Source organism: Asparagus officinalis, chromosome 1 (genome assembly GCF_001876935.1).
Source record: "Asparagus officinalis chromosome 1, Aspof.V1, whole genome shotgun sequence".
Lineage (NCBI taxonomy): Eukaryota > Viridiplantae > Streptophyta > Magnoliopsida > Asparagales > Asparagaceae > Asparagus > Asparagus officinalis.
This window is the reverse complement of record NC_033794.1, coordinates 6,206,684-6,224,484: the sequence shown is the minus strand read 5'-3', so window position 1 is coordinate 6,224,484 and position 17,801 is coordinate 6,206,684. Positions and strand designations below refer to the sequence as shown.

Here is a 17,801-nt window from a genome sequence, read left to right as displayed (position 1 = left end):
CTGTAATTGAAAAAATGTGGGTTTTCATATTATCCTTCAGTGAATGAAAATAATTGCAGGTTACAAACGTTTGGATGGATATATATATATCAAAACAATTAATTACGTCTGAAGAGGCGAAGAAGACGCATCGTTACTGACTTTTGCCGGTGGGGATTCTCTCTAACGCACGTGCTATATTCTCGCAGAGAATGAATGATAATCCAGAATGATACTTGACAACTTCTAACCGTCTCAATTTAACGCCAATCCGAAATAAATTTTAGCAAGCACAAACTAAAATAATTGTAGATAGACCGGCCCGCAAAAAAGTTACAACAGCTTCACGCATTGCCACCATTAATAACTGCTCAAAAGTATAAATTATTTATGAGGGACTAATATCCAAACAAAGATTTATGAGGAACTATTATCTAAATTAAGACTCAAACATTCGGAAGGACAAGTAAATCTGCTTGGAAAAAGGAGTACAAAAGTATTCATTAAATGATTGTTAAGTGTCCACTAAGATCGAAGCAGAACTGACCCGCGTAGGCAAAACATACACATTGAACTCTGGAGGGCCCAAGGAGGCTACTCCTCTAACCTTTAAAAAAAAGGGTTCGAGGCTTACTGTTCATTCTACAGTAAAAATAATGTAGCGTATAAACATCAATTCTTTATGCCCGAGTAACGGTAAAAATACTGTAGCATAGACATCAATTTTTTATGCCCGAGTAAAGTTATTGTTAGTGCTAAAGTATTTTACTGTACATGAATCTTTATAAGCTTATAATACAGTTATCATCCGACGTGACTGTACAAAATTAGGAGCAAGTTAGAAGCACAAGTAAAATATTGTAGCACATGTAAAATATCGTAGCACATGTTCGAAAGACAAGTTAGAAGCTTATAATACAGTAGATCGATCTTGCTATAATAGGGAGAGGGATCCCCTCCCTATCGTCCCATAATCCACCTCGTCTTAAAACAAAAACACACGGCACATTTTACATTTTCACAACAAGCTGAGGAGCTGAGCTGACCAGCCCCACGGAAAAGGCACATCTTCACCGAAAACACGTGTAGTCACAAAAGAGTTGACCGTCTATACCCGCTGCTGTTGCTGCGGCGGCTGCTTAAGGGTCAACTCAGCTCTCAAATGCAAAACGCCATCGATGAAGTAAGGACTATCTTCAGCGATGAACGAAGTCCAGGGAATCGCAAACAAATTCCTATACCCTACAGCCTTCCCTCCTGTAAAAGTATAGCACCCCTTGTACTTGCTCACAAAATCCCCGGCCGGTTTAGTCCTCGCAGCAAACTCATAGTCAACCGTGAATAACACCGAACCCGTTTCTTGCATCCCCAGAAAAAGCCCCAAACAATGAAATGAGCTTTGCTGGTCCAAATTACAATGGGCCGAGAGGAAAAAACCTTGACCGCCTAAATGAAATGCTTGGGAGTAAATTCGGCCTCCGGGGGAAAGATTCGAAAACTCTTCTCGCTTTAAATCGAGATACACGATGCACTGAGGATGAGGCTGCTCGAATTCTACGACTTTTACTGGTCGGTATTTGTAGGCTCGTTCTGTGCATCTACGGGTAGATACTGAGTCTTCTAGGGTTAGGGTAGATACTGACTCTTCTAGGGTTAGACAATGAGGTGTTTCTTCTATGAAGAATAGTGCTTCGAGGGCGAGGTCTGCTTTGGAGGATATTTTGTCGCCTAGGTTGGTGCATGTCAGGACTTTCTTTAGTTTTCGGCAGGTCATGTGTTGGAACCGAATGAGTCGACCGAGGTGGGACCTGAGGATTTTTCTTCTCTCCTCTGCCTTCGGGTAATGAGCACGGGCCCACTTGAGTACGAAGTCGTAGACTGCATCTTCTGATGCTACCTGGAGGTTGTCGCTGCTGAGAATTGCTTCGATGCCAACAAGGGGGAGATTCATTACTTCCTCTTGGAACCTGACGGCAGTTAAAGAAATTGTATTGAGGATATTTCTGTTTACAGGGTGGCATACTAACATAAAAGGGTAAATTTCACAAAGCTCCCCTGACCTTCGAGGGGTTCGTCACGAAACCCCCTAAATTTTACAAGTCATAGGAATACAATGTCCAACAGCAGTTGCTTTAAGTTGACGCTCAACAGTTGCTTTAAGTTGCAAGGAAGCATGCAACCACTTCCAAATAAATTATCCCTATCTACTGAAAATAAGTTCTGTATTCATTTTGGGCAACGGTAGGTAAAAGGGTTGTCTAGACTTTTTCCTCTTGCTGTTTATGAAAATCTTCAATAGCTTAGGGGATTTAGTATATAATTTAGACAGTCAGGGTTTTTATGAAGTCCAAGGGGTTTTCTGAAAATCCCAAAAATTCACGAGGAATTCATGGAATTCACCTTAATATAAAACTCGAGTAAAAACTCACTTAGATAGGTTTCGGTATTTATTGGCAAGGAATTCTCTGGCTGCACTGGTCAATGGCTGTACAGCTGAGGCCATTGAGACACTGGAAGGGAGCTCCAAGTAGAGAAGCGCAGATTCTGTAGTCATGGATAGACTCCTTAATAACTGACTGCAGTGTCTCACACAAGATGCAACCTCAAACTTGTCAGCAGCCGTCAGCACATCCAGCAAGAGGTGAGGTGAGGTGGTTGACAAGTTCCCACTGTTCATAAAATTCAAAAGTTCCATGAGAGCAGCTTCCTCTGTAATATGAAAAGAAAGTAAACAAAGTCAACTTTTCTAAAGAGCATGCTTTAAAACAAATAAGTTCTTTTTGCAGGTTATGCTTACCAGTCAGACTCAGTACTGAACGTTGCAAAAATAGAAAGAAAAGATGAAAGGCCTTTCTCAATTTATTATTTAAGCATACTAGCAAATTGACACATGCATGCACATGAGAAAATATTAAATTTTTATCCAAATATTTTTCTATTATACATACTAATAGTTCGAAAAATGATTTAATTTACGCAATGTTATCATAGAGTTCGATGTAGAAAATCTATCCAAAACTGTTATTTAGTAATTAAATCAGCAAAAAGTGTTAGCCTAATTTTGCTGAAGAGTTTCCTTATAGAGAATAATATAACTGGAGCAAGTGATTAAAGTAAAAAAAGAGAAATGGGGAATATTACAGTTTAACTATGTGAGTTAAATCCTATTCTCCATGTCATGATTTAGAATGTTCTAGAAATAAGAGAGGGTAAAATAATAATAAAGGGGAAAAAACCTCTCTTGCAAAATTGCAATTATAAATGTTAGTTCAAATCATATTCTCATGTCATGATTTTAGGATGTTCTAAAAATAAGAAATAAAATAAAAGAAAGATAATAAAAACCTTGATTTTACCCTCATAATTACAATAGGAAGGAGACGCCCTCCATTCATCTAACTTCCCCATTGAGCATATTATATATTAGTATGGACAAAGGATTGCTGACAAAAAAGCCTTAAAACTTTTAAAAGCAAATTAAAATCGTGAGTTTAACTCATAATTCAACATGAAGTTTCCAGTTTCTTCCTCATTTTCTAGATCATTGTACAGATTTTCCTATCTCAACTATAATCTTGTATATTAATATAATTATATACACAAATGACAAGATACATAAGTTCTAATTTTGATAACAAAAGTCCCCTTAGTTGTCGTACTTTCATGTAGTAAATAAGTAAGTTGCTTCTAGTTGTGTTTACTTTGTTGAAAGATGACTTGCTGCAGAATTGAACCGATGAGCCATGACAGTAGATAAAGCAAGAAAAGAAAAAAAAAGAAACTTGCTTTCAAGATTTTCTTTTTTCATAGATCAACAGAAGAAGCATATCCAGTTAGCATAGAACTACAACAAGTCACATATATATACCCAGCTAGCATAGAACTACGAGTCCGTTTCATATCAACATTTATGGCAGTCACTTCACTACTTCCACACATGAACCTTGGACTGGTAAATTGAGACAAACAGTCCCTCATGTTTAAATTACCTGAAGCAGTGATTCTTAATGTGGCATGCTGTTGGTCAGACTCCCCCATGCCTTCTGAGACAAGCTAAACAAAACCAACAAAACAATGTTTCGACAGTAGCCAGGATGTGAATTAGGAATTACAATATCAGATTCAGATTTTATGTCTTGCCTTATATAAAAAAGGGCTTTTTGCGGCTAATATTGCTGAACCAACGTACATTGGCTTTACTCTTAATGGAGAGCAAACCATAACCGAAGAAGAATCGCTTTGTAAAGGCTCATCACCTGCAAAGCAAAGAGAAACAACCAAAAATGAGAAAATTATGAGAAGAAAAAGAAATTCCAAGTATAATTGCAACTCATCATCATGTCGTAAGGAACAACATATGCCATGCAGGCAATGTTGAGCAATGATTTGGGACAATTAGCGGGAAAGAAACATTGAATTATGTTTTTTGGGAAATTTTTAAAATAAAATATAATAGGAAATACAAAATTACATAAAAAAGAATGCAAACCTAAGGTGGTCAACCCAAAAAAAAGAAAAAAAATATGTACCCAACTCACAATTTGTCAGTGTGAACAAAAGTGACTTGGGTACAAGTGTCATGTTACAACAATGATACGAGGTGTCTGAAACAATCACCTCATAAGGTGTTTGACAGGCAGGCAAGGATACACGTAATTATTCGCAAAAAAAATTCAAAGCATATATTTGTCTACAATTGAGCCTATTTTCGCATATTAATGGATCTTAAAGCTAGAAAAAGTGCAAGGACGTTTAACTCATTCACTTTTACAAAAATAATATACATAATACATAATGTTTAATAATAACCTTTTAAGAACAAAAATGGATTGGTTTGACATAACAATAGGAGGCATGTATAGTTTATTGTATGCATAAAATAAAAATGACAACAACTTGCGCATATTCTTAGGAGAAAAAGATACCAAGTACATTCATAGTAAACATCTGCAAAGATAAAACATGTCATGTTGATGTTGAACAAGAATAGAAGTTAATATCTAAAGAGAAAGTCCTGAAGAAAGTTCGGTTGGAAGATGGATGCTTTATAATTTGATCTTTCATGGTTCGACTAGTGTTTGGAATTAAGTAGACTACCACAGGCCGAAATATTATTAAAACCTCAATAAGGCAAGAAATTTGAAATCCCAACTATGTTATAAATCTAAAACATATGAATTTTGGAGAAAACAATAAGTTCTATCAACTACACATCCACACCTGCTGGAGATTCAATCTTTGCAACAGCTTCCCCATCATGGCTTTCATATGCTACAGCATCATTAGCATCAGGCTGGTCACAGTTTACTATGTTGTCTGCATTGTAGACATCAAATTCAGCAGCTAAATAAAGCATCATATAACCTTAATACACACACCCACACCCACCCACCCATATATATATATATATATGAAAAATTCTTCAAGGACCCAAAATATGGGACCAATAGAGGGGACAAGTGAGGTGTCCCCCTCCTATTGGATAATGAGTTGGCTATCATTAATGATGGCCAACTCATTATCCAATAGGAGGGGAACACCTCACTTGTCCCCCCTATTGGTCCCATATTTTGGGTATTTTCTTTTACAGGATTGATGATGAACAGACACCAGAGGATGCGGAAGATGGTCCACCAGAACTTCTGTTCATACATGGTGGCCACACTAGCAAGATCTCCGATTTCTCTTGGAACCCTTGCGAGGATTGGGTCATCGCCAGCGTCGCTGAAGACAATATCCTTCAGATATGGCAGATGGCTGAGAATATCTACCATGATGATGATGACGTGTTACCAGCAGAAGAACCTCCAAGAGCGACATAATTTTGTCTGCTTTAAATTATATGTAGTTTGTTTATGCCGTCGTAGACGATTGCTGAAGTAATGTGCAGTATCTAGGGTGCGTTTTGTTTCTCTTTTGTTTGTCTATTAGCTTTACCTGTTAACAGAATTGTGGCTTTACAATTTTATTTTATGCAAGTTACTTTCATTGATCTTTGGTGATTCTCTAATGGTGCATAGTTTGAGTGCTTAAAAATAAAAACAAGCAGAGTTTGAGATGGGAGGAGGATAAGGTTGTTCAGTGGGAAATGGCCTTTTGGGTTTATGCTTGGTTACTCTTCTTTGTATCTGTTTTGGGAGAAAATCTTATGTAAACTTAAGTGGATAAGAGCTAGTCATCCGCTAACTTTTTTATTCATTGATGTTGCCTTGGGATCAGTGAAAGACACATGAAGAGTCTTGTGCATCTTTTGATGACACAAATCCAAAAACAATATGAGTGAATAAAAAGTTTGGTGGACAATGCTTCCTATCCACTTAAGTTGACATAAGCTCATTTCTCTCTCTCTCTCTCTCTCTCTATATATATATATATATATATATATATATATATATATACCCTTTAAAAGAGAGAGTACTAGGAAAACTTTTTTCCCCATAAAGCCCTCTAAATTACAAGTGTAATCAGAAAATTGCCTCCTTAACATTCTCATTCAATTGCTTAATAAGAAATTCAATGACATAATAGTAATTTAAAGACTACTTGGGCAAATTAATTATAACTTTTCTTTTTTTGCAGGACTTGCATCTACTGCATTTGTACGTTTCATTTGATTTATCTTAGCAATTAATCTATTCTTCATTAGTAATGTTGTCATATCTATTCTAATCAACCTATTTCTACTCATAGAAACTTTTAATAAATGATTATGCTAATCAATGCTTATCACTAAGTACGTGAGTTTTTCCCCTTCACTACAGTTACAAAGTTATAATATCATGTTAAACCAATAAATGATTATGCTAATCAATGCTTATCACTAAGTACGTGAGTTTTTCCCCTTCACTACAGTTACAAAAAGAAAATACAACTCAAAAGGTTACGTGACACTTATAAATTAGCTCATGATGAGCTCAAATGATCAAATCCAACATATCCTACATCATCATGTAGAAACTAAAATCTAGACTGGAGAAAGAAAGATGAAGAGAAGGAAGAGAACCACCAAAGGTTAGTTTAAAAAACATCCATTAAATTACATATTTTATCATGTTTTTATATAGCATGCTATCGTCCCACAAATATATATACTTGCTTCTTAGAACTATTAATGCTTGAGTAGTGATTAAGTCCTCAAACTGATATGATCTTAGTTATCTTTCAAGAACTTAGGAACTTTGGTAAATTCTTTCAAAATAATCTCTCAATAGAAATAGTTATTTTTTGGTAAGATTTTGCTCTTGCACTGTCATTACCTGTGTGACTACGTTATTCATTTATTAAATAATAGGTAATTTAGATAATTTTAATCTGTGAATTAATAACAACAATGCAAGAACATACTTGTGCATTACCCTTTTTTATATTTATTTACCCAATGCATAGTGCCTAGCATCTACATGTGTGGAAAACGTGCATCATTTACTTTGAAAAATCTACAAACTTACATAAAAGAAGCAATGATTTGTAAGTAGAGTATTCTAGATATTCTGTTTTATTCTATTTCTTTCCATGTGTAGTTATTTCTAGGCATCTAAATTTTGAATCTCTGACAAATGTTCACAAGGCAATAGAGACAAATGACTTTAGTGAAAAACTATTGGAGAGTTAATTCACTAAAAACCCCGAGTTTCAGAATCAAACATACTAGCTAATTATAATTATAACTATAATTATATTTAACTAATGGACACATTATAAGCCTCCTATGTTGCCAAGGAGGTGATCAACCATAGATCAATCAAGCGAATAATCAATAACATTTTAAGACTAAGTTCTATTTCCATGTTGGTACTGTAGACCTGTAAGCTATTTGTTAGTTATTTATTAATTTATTTGCCAAGTAGGTTTTCCCTAAAGTTAGTTTCCTCCATAGTAATTATATTATAATCTAATGATTATTTGGATAAATTATTTGAGTGAAGTTGTGTATAAAATTGCTTAAATAATAGATTTTTCGGTTATTTTGCACCGAGTATAATTGAATTATATCATAAAACTGTAGTGTCATCACTATAATACATTATTATTAGCATTCCAACATCTATTAGCTATGAAAATATTCAAACTTATTCTATGATCAATCACATATGGTGCTATTTGTTTCTATACTGACAGTTGGATTTTGACTTGAGTTTATTTAGTTTTAACTAATTACAAGTAGATTATCTGTGTTGTAGCTTTTAGGGTGCTAATCATAAGCATTAGAATAAGAGTAGCACCAAAATGTGGCAAACTCAAATTAGAGGCAGATTCTCTCTACTATAATTTTAGGGGCACTAATCATAAACATGAGAATAAGAAAAATAACATCTGACAAATTTCACTTGGAAGTTTTAAGACATGTTAAAATTAACTCGGGATATTCTCATATTGCATGACCTCTCTTTTGCTTATCCTTTTGAAGGTTAATATGGTGAACGTTCAAAGCTCTAACGATTTCATTATTATCATTATTCCAGACTATTCTTCCTAGCAGTATGCATCTCTTGAGGACTATCGTTGTTGTTCGATATTGATAGCACACGCGGAAGAGCTTAGCAGGAACCGTCACCTGCACCTTTAATCATAAGCACAATGTCCCATCTAGGAGTTACCACTTACCATGCATATTTGCTCCGCGGTCAAAGAGCTGGACATAGGCTTACCCCAAAATTTTAGGGAATTTTCTTATATTTTGGAAATTTACTGGGGTTTATCTGATAATCGTCCAAACTAAATGGATGTTTTCAGAAATTAGGCCTAAATTGTACAATAAGTGCATGGTGTGATACATAACTAGAAGTTGAAAAGAGCATTAAATGCACAACTATAAGAGAGCAACTGTGAGAGTACAAGTGCAAAAGTTACTGGGGTCTTCTGATATCGTGAAAGCTATGAGGGTTATATGATAATTGTCCAAAGTTAAGAAGGGGTTTCTAAAATTTACCCTATGATTTACTAGGTCAATAATGGGAGTTGAAAAAAACATTAAATGGAAATGTTTAGTTCTCTTCATCTTCTATTTCTTATAAATGACATGTCAGCTATGAAGCACGGATACTCCCCCCATGACCACGAATCCGTGTCTGACACGAATCGGACACGGATTCGTGCACGACACGTGCAAGACACGTGTCGGACACGGTCAAACCGTGTCCGACACGGGTCAACGGGTCAAAAGGGGGGGATACGGTCAACTGGGATAGGGGACACGGCTGAGATACGAAATTTATAAAAAAAAATAACAAAACCCGTAACCGAAACCCAAACCCGTAACCAAAACCCCAAACCCGTAACCAAAAGCCCTAATTTTCACTTCTCACCTCACTCGAGACGCCGCCTCTCCAGCGATCGCAAGTCTCTCGTCGTCGATCTCCTCCACCCGAAGGTCCTCGTCGTTGATCTCCTCCACCCGAAGCTTCTCCTCGTCGATCTCCTCCACCCAAAGCTCGCCGTCGTCGATTAAGTCCACCCGAAGCTCGTCGTCGTCGCTGCTAGGTTCGTCCCGAAGCTCGTCGTCGTCGCTGCTAGGTTCGTCCCGAAGCTCGTCGTCGTCGCTGCTAGGTTCGTCCCGAAGCTCGTCGTCGTCGCTGCTAGGTTCGTCCCGAAGCTCGTCGTCGTCGCTGCTAGGTTCGTCCCGAAGCTCGTCGTCGTCGCTGCTAGGTTCGTCCCGAAGCTCGTCGTCGTCGCTGCTAGGTTCGTCCCGAAGCTCGTCGTCGTCGCTGCTAGGTTCGTCCCGAAGCTCGTCGTCGTCGCTGCTAGGTTCGTCGTCGATCTCTGTCTTATCTTCGTCCCCCTCTCTCGCTGTCTCTCTCTGTCCAGCTTCCGTCCCTCTCTCTCTCTGTCTTATCTCCGTCCCCCCCTCTCTCTGTCTCTCTCTCTTTTAACTTTTTTTTTAAGACTTTTTTTTTTATTGCAGCTTTGTTCGACTGTTTGTGCTACTGTTGATTGGAGAGCAATTGAGCAAGTCACTGACCACTTCATTTGGTATTTTGTTTTTTTCAATTTCAATTTTAATTTTAATTTCAGTTTCAATTATAGTTTTAATTTCTTAACATATGAATATATTTTCCAATTTGTTAGTTAATAATTTGTTAGTCAATAATTATTTGTTAGTCAATAATTTGTTAGTCAATAATTATGTTAGTCAATTAATTATGTTAGTCAATAATTATTTGTGAACTATTTGTGCTACTATTGAGTGTTGATTGGTGAACTATTTGTTAGTCAATAACTATTTGTTAGTCAATAATTATGTTAGTCAATAAATTATTACACAAATGAATTATTTGTTAGGCAATAAATTATTACACAAATGAATTATTACACAAATGAATATACATATTTAATGAATAAATTATGAATATACATATTTGATGAATAAATTATGAATATACATATCTAATTATACATATTTGATTGATCCTTCATCCTTGCTCATTGTTGCTTAACTCTTAAGTATAATCTGTAAAAAGAAAAACAAAGTTAGAGAGCAGCAACTTATCTTTTAGTATAATTAGAAAAGAGTTTAAAATAAAAATTATCATGCTAACTAATAAATTATGAATATGTAAATTTTTAATTGTTAGTCACTTAATTCTTGTTACTTGTTATTTGTTGTTTAATTAGTACTTGTTACTTGTTATTTGTTAGTCACTTAATTCTTGTTACTTGTTATTTGTTGTTTAATTAGTACTTGTTACTTGTTAATCTACTTAACTCTCCGATGTTTAATATTTAATTAATATTTGTTACTTGTTGTTTATAGCAATGGAAGCAGGAGGTAGTTCTTCTGGTGGTGTACAGTCTGCGATTGATGATCACACTCCTTTGTGGAAGTATGTCACAAAGTTGGAGAAGATGGGTAAAGGAGGGGGGAATTGGCAGTGGATGTGTAGTTATTGCAATGAAGTATTTACATCCTCCTACTCAAGGGTCAAAGCCCATCTAATGCGGATTAGTGGGCAAGGAATTAAAATGTGCAAATGTGTTAAGCCGCACAATTTGAGAGACATGCAAACTGATGCGGATCAAGCAGAAGCAAGGGTGAGGGCTTCTATGCCTAGGACAGTGACGCTGCCAGGTTCTTCAGCGTCAAGTGCAGTAGCAGGAAGTCAAAGCATGCCTTCTCGTCTAAGTGAGCCAAAGAGGAGGAGGGGAGTCACCACCGTTGAGTGTTGACATATGCCGCAAGCAATTCAATTGCCGGTTACAAGCCTCCGGGTTATAATTCTTTGAGGACCACTCTTTTGCAACGTGAGAAGGCTCACGTAGAGAGGTTGTTGGAACCCATCAGGTGCACATGGAAACAGAAGGGGGTCTCTATTTGTAGTGATGGCTGGGCAGATGCACAGAGGAGGCCACTGATAAATTTCATTGCGGTCTCAGACAACGGGCCAATGTTCTTGCACTGTGTGAATGCTGAGGGAGAGCAGAAGAATAAATATTTCATTGCAGAGAAGCTTGAAGCTTGCATTAGAGAGGTGGGGCCTCAAAATGTGATCCAAATCATTACTGATAATGCTTCGGCATGCAAGGCCGCAGGGGCAGTTGTGGAGGGCAAATTTCCACATATCTTCTGGACTCCATGTGTTGTTCACACCCTCAATCTTGCCCTTAAGAATATTTGTGCTGCGAAGAATACAGAGGCTAATGCAATTGCTTATGCAGAGTGCAGCTGGATTACAGAGGTATATGATGATGCTTTGATGATTAAGAACTTCATCATGAATCACTCAATGAGGCTGGCTATGTTCAATGAGCATTCGAAGATGAAGCTTCTTTCAATTGCTGATACTCGATTTGCTTCATGGATCATCATGCTAAAGAGGTTCACTGTGATCAAGAGAAGCCTCCAAGATATGGTTCTTAGCGACCGTTGGAGCTCGTACAGAGATGATGATGTGGGAAAAGCACAGTTTGTTAAGGAGAAAGTGCTTGATGATTTGTGGTGGGATAGGGTGGATTATATTATTGCTTTCACTGCTCCTATATATGATATGATTCGGCTCACCGATACCGACAAGCCCAGCCTTCATTTGGTATATGATATGTGGGATACAATGATTGAGAAAGTGAATGTTGTTATTTATAGACATGAGGGCAAAAGAGAAAATGACCCCTCCTCATTTTATGATGTCGTACACAAGATCTTGGTGGATAGATGGAATAAGAGCAACACGCCACTTGAGTGCTTGGCGCACTCTTTGAATCCAAGGTAATAATTTAGATTATGTATCAATTTATTATTTTTGATGTGATAATTTTTATTAATAATATCTAATTCAATATTAAACTTTAATAGATATTATCACGAGACATGGCTCAATGAGAATATCCATCGGCAAGCACCCCATCAGGATGAGGAGATCTCTTCGGAAAGGGCCAAGTGTTTGAGGAGATATTATCCTAATGCCGATGAACGGAGGACGGTTAACTTGGAATTTGCTAGATTCTCGGCTGCTCTTGACACTTTTAGGGATCCAGATTCTCTTACCGATAGAGGATTGATGGATCCAAAATCATGGTGGGCGCTCTATGGATCCTCAACTCCAAATATTCAAGCATTGGCCTTTAAGCTTCTAGGCCAACCCTGCTCATCCTCTTGCTGCGAAAGGAATTGGAGTACATACTCATTCATTCACTCTTTGAAGAGGAACAAGATGACACCGTCAAGGGCAGAAGATCTTGTGTATGTGCATAGCAATCTACGTTTGCTTTCTCGATCATCCCAAGAATATCAAGAAGGAGAATCGAGGCTGTGGGATATTGGTGGAGATGCATTCGACTCATTTCAGGGTGCCGGTATTCTTGATGTCGCCACCTTGTCTCTTGATGAACCCACCATGGAGTCTGTATTGTTTGCTGATGATGAAGGCAATGAAGAAGTCACTGGACTAGCTTCCACTTCATCTTGATGTATTTTTTGTTTACAAACTTGTTATTTTGTGAAACTTGTTATGTTGTGATTTGATGGAATGAGTATGTACTCAAATTCCTTTTTGTTTACAAACTTGTTATTTTGTGATGGATTGTATCCGTGTCCGTGTCGTATCCGTGTCCCGTATCCGTATCCGTGCATCATAGCATGTCAGTGCTCTTGTAAATATTCATTTCATTTATAATGAAAAAGATCAAAGACTAACAAAACATATCAAACATTTGCCGTATCCCGTATCCGTGTCCGTGTCGTATCCGTGTCCCGTATCCGTATCCGTGCATCATAGCATGTCAGTGCTCTTGTAAATATTCATTTCATTTATAATGAAAAAGGTCAAAGACTAACAAAACATATCAAACAAATGAAAGTACCAAAAAAATATAATTAGCTTGAAGCCTAAGGTTGTTGTATAAGATAATAAGATTAGTAAGTTATAAAATCAATGTACTGGTTGCTCAGTGAATAATAAAGCAATTGAGGTATAGCATAGATATGACAACTAATAAGTTTGACCTAATTCGTGCAATTCTACGTCCTTATAATGATTTTATTTTAATGACAATTACATGATATGCTTCTTATTTTGGTTCATGGTGAAAGAATATTAAATATTTTTTAGCATATTCTATTTGATTTAACTGTGACCCTTGAGCATGGTTGTCATGTTAACTTTTGTTGTAGAGTAGATGGTTGAAGATGCAACTCTTTTGTGCTACTTCTTTCTTATTCTTTTTCTAAGATTTATTATACTAATAATTTTTTGTTCTTTCAAAATAAAGAAATTACTCTAGATTTATAAATTTTTTATTGATAAGTGGTTATTTTGATACTTCAATAATTTTATGATAATTTCTGCATGCTTCACCTGGGAATGAGTTTATTTACTTATTTATTTATTTTGGTAGGGAAGAGGGCTAATGTTGCAGTTCTTGCAATGTAAGAGTTCCATGGGCTTCTTCTTATTTATTTTTTTAAAAGAAATTTGAGGAATTAAAATATCACTACTTTATTTTTTAAATTGTATTCATGATAATTTACTAAATGTTAGTTTTACCTTTCACCTCTCATAAAATGTTCACTTTTCTTTTCAATTCTTTTCATTATTCATTAAGGAAATATTATATTGAATCCAAATAATTTACAATAAAATCACAAGTGCTTTAAGTGTTACTTAATTCATCTTTACCAATATCACAATATATCTCCACTAGCTTATACAAGTTATGTGAGATCGTTTAAAGTTTTTATTGAGATATATTCAGTTTACATTATACATGTGTTGATATATTTAAGCATATATTTAGCTGAATCGCCTCAAGCAATCCACAAGTGAGGTGAGGTCTAGACTCTCCCACATGTAAATGGAACTATGGGGTTGGAGAGATGAAAAGTAAACCTTATTAACATTTATCAATTAGAAGGAACTATTTGAAAATAGTTGCCTAAGTTTTATAAATGAACATATTTAGCATAAGTGTTATTTATATAGACAGTACAAGAAAATTTATAGATTTGCTAATACTATAAAGTGCATGCTATATTTTTTTCTTCCATAACTCTTTCAAACCCAAAACATATCAGCTTCCTTGAACCTAAAAGTTTGAAACTCAAAGTTATTTCACATCATAAAAAAATATAAATATTCAAGTATGTCCATGTGCAAAGCACGTGCTTATTATATATATATATATAATATATATATTATATATTATATATATATATATATATATATATATATATATACTATATATATATATATATATGAGAAATATGGGTATGCTGGTACCAAGCAAATTTTGTGCTGGTAGTGAGGTGGCACAATCACATCCACTCATTCAAATGGGGACCACATTCACATGGGTTGAGGAGTGCATGGGGATATGTAACCATTTGAATGAGTGGAGGGGATTGTGCCACCTCACTACCAAGCACAAAACTTTTTGTGCTTGGTACCAAGCATACACATATTTCTCTCTCTCTCTCTCTATATATATAATATATATTATATATATATATATATATATATATAAGATAAATATGTATCATTATCATAGGAGATTTCCTCCTTGTCACCTATGTGACACAATCCTAACCATCCTCATAAAGTAAACACAAATCCCCACCAACTCACGCTCTCTCTCATACTTTATGAGAATGGTTGGATTGTGCCACATAGACGTCAAGGAGAAAATCCCTCCTATGATAATGATACTCATTAATATAATATATATATATATATTATATATATATATATATATAACTATTATACTATATATATACTATATATATATATATCATTTATTCTCATTGAAATAGGGGAAAAAATCAAAGTCTGTATTTTAAGAAGCATGTGTTGAACATCAGAAATACATTCAACTTCTTTATGAAGTTAACTAAGATGATAAAAAGATTAGCGAGCCCAGAAAAGATAACAACAAAAATCTGGCTCCAGCTTAATGTCGCAATTGATGTAGATGATGAAGATATTACTCTAGAATTGCCCAGGATAAAAGATAAAAGCGAAGAAGGATTGATCTAGCTTTAAAAAAATAAAACAGGAGTAAAAAAGACATATTTTTTAATATTTTATAGAATAGTTTAATTGTTATGAGTGAAATTAGGAATCTTTAGAAGTGATTTACATAAACATTTTTAGAACTTTATTATACTTATGTGGATGCTTTTATCATATAAAGTACATTAGAGCTAGCACTAATCTTTAATTTATTATTTTTTATGAAGTCTATCAATGATTAGGAACAAACTCCATACTCTCTTTTGTATCATTTTAGCATATCTTTAATCAATCATCTTACCTTATTGGATTAAAGTATTCAATTTTCTCAAGTAAAGCTTGGTTTTGTGTGGGTCCAAATTAATATGAAAATTCATGTTGGCTTCAGATTATATTTGTTTCATATCAATTCAATTATCAACATAAAAATTTAAATTAGGTGTAGCACATTCAAACAAACATCAAAGAAAATAAATAATCTCAATGTTAAAGTTTAAAGATAAAAGTGAGTAAAAACTATTAAAGTGGAACCAAGAAATAAATTTTAGTTAGGAAATAAGCTAAAAATACTTAATCATGATGTTTAACCACGTAACTCAATATGTCGTCCTTGTTGTAGACATCAAATTCAGCAGATTAATCAAGCATCATATAAACTTAATGTCAAGAAAACAAAATATTTTAATGAATCACAGAGGTGGATCCACCTTGGAAGAAACGATGTCACGTGACACTACTTCCTCCAAGGGGAAACTATTCTTCTCATGTAAAGAATTACACAGATATCTAATCATAACTTGTCATGGTACCAAACATCACCAGTTCAAGTGCTAACATAATCAAGTAAAAAAGAGGTTTTTCCGCAATAAGATTGGCACGCTTTTAATTTTCAGTAAAATAAAATATTTTGCGTGCTACACGGCATGCATTAGAGAACAACACTTGTTATATTATATGTATTTCGAGGAAAGTCTAAAACTGGAAGGATTTAGTATTATCTGCATCTGCATGTGATGAGATGAGAAGAAGTTTATTCTAATTCAAGTGGCTTCAAGTTTGTTTTCTAATATTATACCTTATGGTTTGAAGTTACTAACAACCCCAATTTCTTCAACCCTAACTGTTTAAACTAAATCAATAAAACATATAACGTGTACCAACATATGTATCTCCACTAAGATTTTCAGCCAGGGGCAAGAGAAAATAATAATAATAAAACCCACGCATTTGCAAATAGAGGAACAGTTTAAAAAAAAAAAAAAGGTTCCATGGCTGGTTCCAATTCAATGTGTTGCCCATGTTGTAGGCACCAAAAAGACGGGATTTTAACGGGTGGTCAATCCTGGAATTTTAAGTCAACCCGCTAAAAAATCCCAATTTCTTCAGCCCCAATTAACAATCAAGAAAACATCAGTTATGCCCTGATTGATACCCAATCAACCACATTCCACCGACAAAACCCTAAATCGAGACGCAATTCAATGACCTAGCATAAAAATCGTACCTTGCTTCTTCTTGATGTCCTCCCTCCTCCTCTTCTGATGCCGAGCCCGATCAGCAATACTACTGCACCCTTCACCGTCGGGTTTACTCTCAGCCGCTCCCTCCACGATCTCGATCCTCAGCACGCGACCCGAGAGATTACTGGAGTTGAAGTCGAATTCGGAGTTGCCGCCTCGATCGCTGCCGCTCGAATGCGACAGATCCATGATCGATGATCGCTTCTTGCTGCTGCTGATCGTTGTCGTTATTGAGATCCGAGGGTTTCGATTCCAAACCCTAGCTCATGAAACCCTAAACCCTAGCTCATGTAATAAATAGGGGGAAGTGAACTACAAATATGAAATGGACAAGGGAGAGGCACGTGCTTAACCAAGTTGTCGATTTGATATCCCAAAATTGGTTTTGAAACAAACAAAGTTATCGATTTCTAAAACCTTATATCCCAAAAAAAAGATGGAAACAACAGAGAGGATTTCACAAATCCTAATAAAATATTATTGTTTTATAATTTAGGGATTCAATATCCCAAAAAAAAAGTGAAACAAACAAAGTTATGGATTTTTAAAACCACAAAAAAGCACTTTTTACATCCCAAAACTATCATATCCCAAAAAAAAAAGCAAAACAAACACCCCCTAAGCAGACGTAGGCGTAGCTTGTTTTGGTGAAATGGTCTCCGGAAACACCCGAATTCTCAACAGGTTAAAAACTGGGACCCATAATAGTGGGACCATTGTGAGTTAATAAGTGGGGCCGTTTTTGTTGTATACCTCACTACAGTTTTTGACATTTGTCTGATTCACACCAGCATGTTGGACGCTTGGACCGGTCGCCAGGGGACTGTTTAGTTGCCCGAAAAATTCCAATGAACCACATTATAGA

The 17,801-nt window shown here is 35.7% G+C and overlaps 1 protein-coding gene across 1 annotated transcript; it reads right to left on the bottom strand.

Moving 5' to 3' along the window:
* LOC109847310 (BTB/POZ domain-containing protein POB1-like) lies at positions 813–17,272 on the bottom strand. Its single transcript, XM_020416549.1, has 6 exons — positions 16,921–17,272; positions 5,200–5,295; positions 4,120–4,235; positions 3,969–4,032; positions 2,409–2,688; positions 813–1,946 (listed from the first exon to the last, which is right to left on the bottom strand). Exons 1-6 carry the CDS (start codon positions 17,123–17,125, stop codon positions 1,088–1,090), a joined length of 1,620 nt encoding a protein of 539 aa, XP_020272138.1. The 5' UTR covers positions 17,126–17,272; the 3' UTR covers positions 813–1,087.

Excerpts from the sequence above, each read along its gene's own strand:
- LOC109847310 (XM_020416549.1), bottom strand. The coding sequence starts at position 17,125 with ATGGATCTGTCGCATTCGAGCGGCAGCGATCGAGGCGGCAACTCCGAA. Across the intron at positions 4,236-5,199 it reads AAAGATTGAATCTCCAGCAG|GTGATGAGCCTTTACAAAGC; the intron begins GTGTGGATGTGT and ends TTTGCTTTGCAG. Across the intron at positions 4,033-4,119 it reads AAAGCCCTTTTTTATATAAG|CTTGTCTCAGAAGGCATGGG; the intron begins GCAAGACATAAA and ends GGTTTTGTTTAG.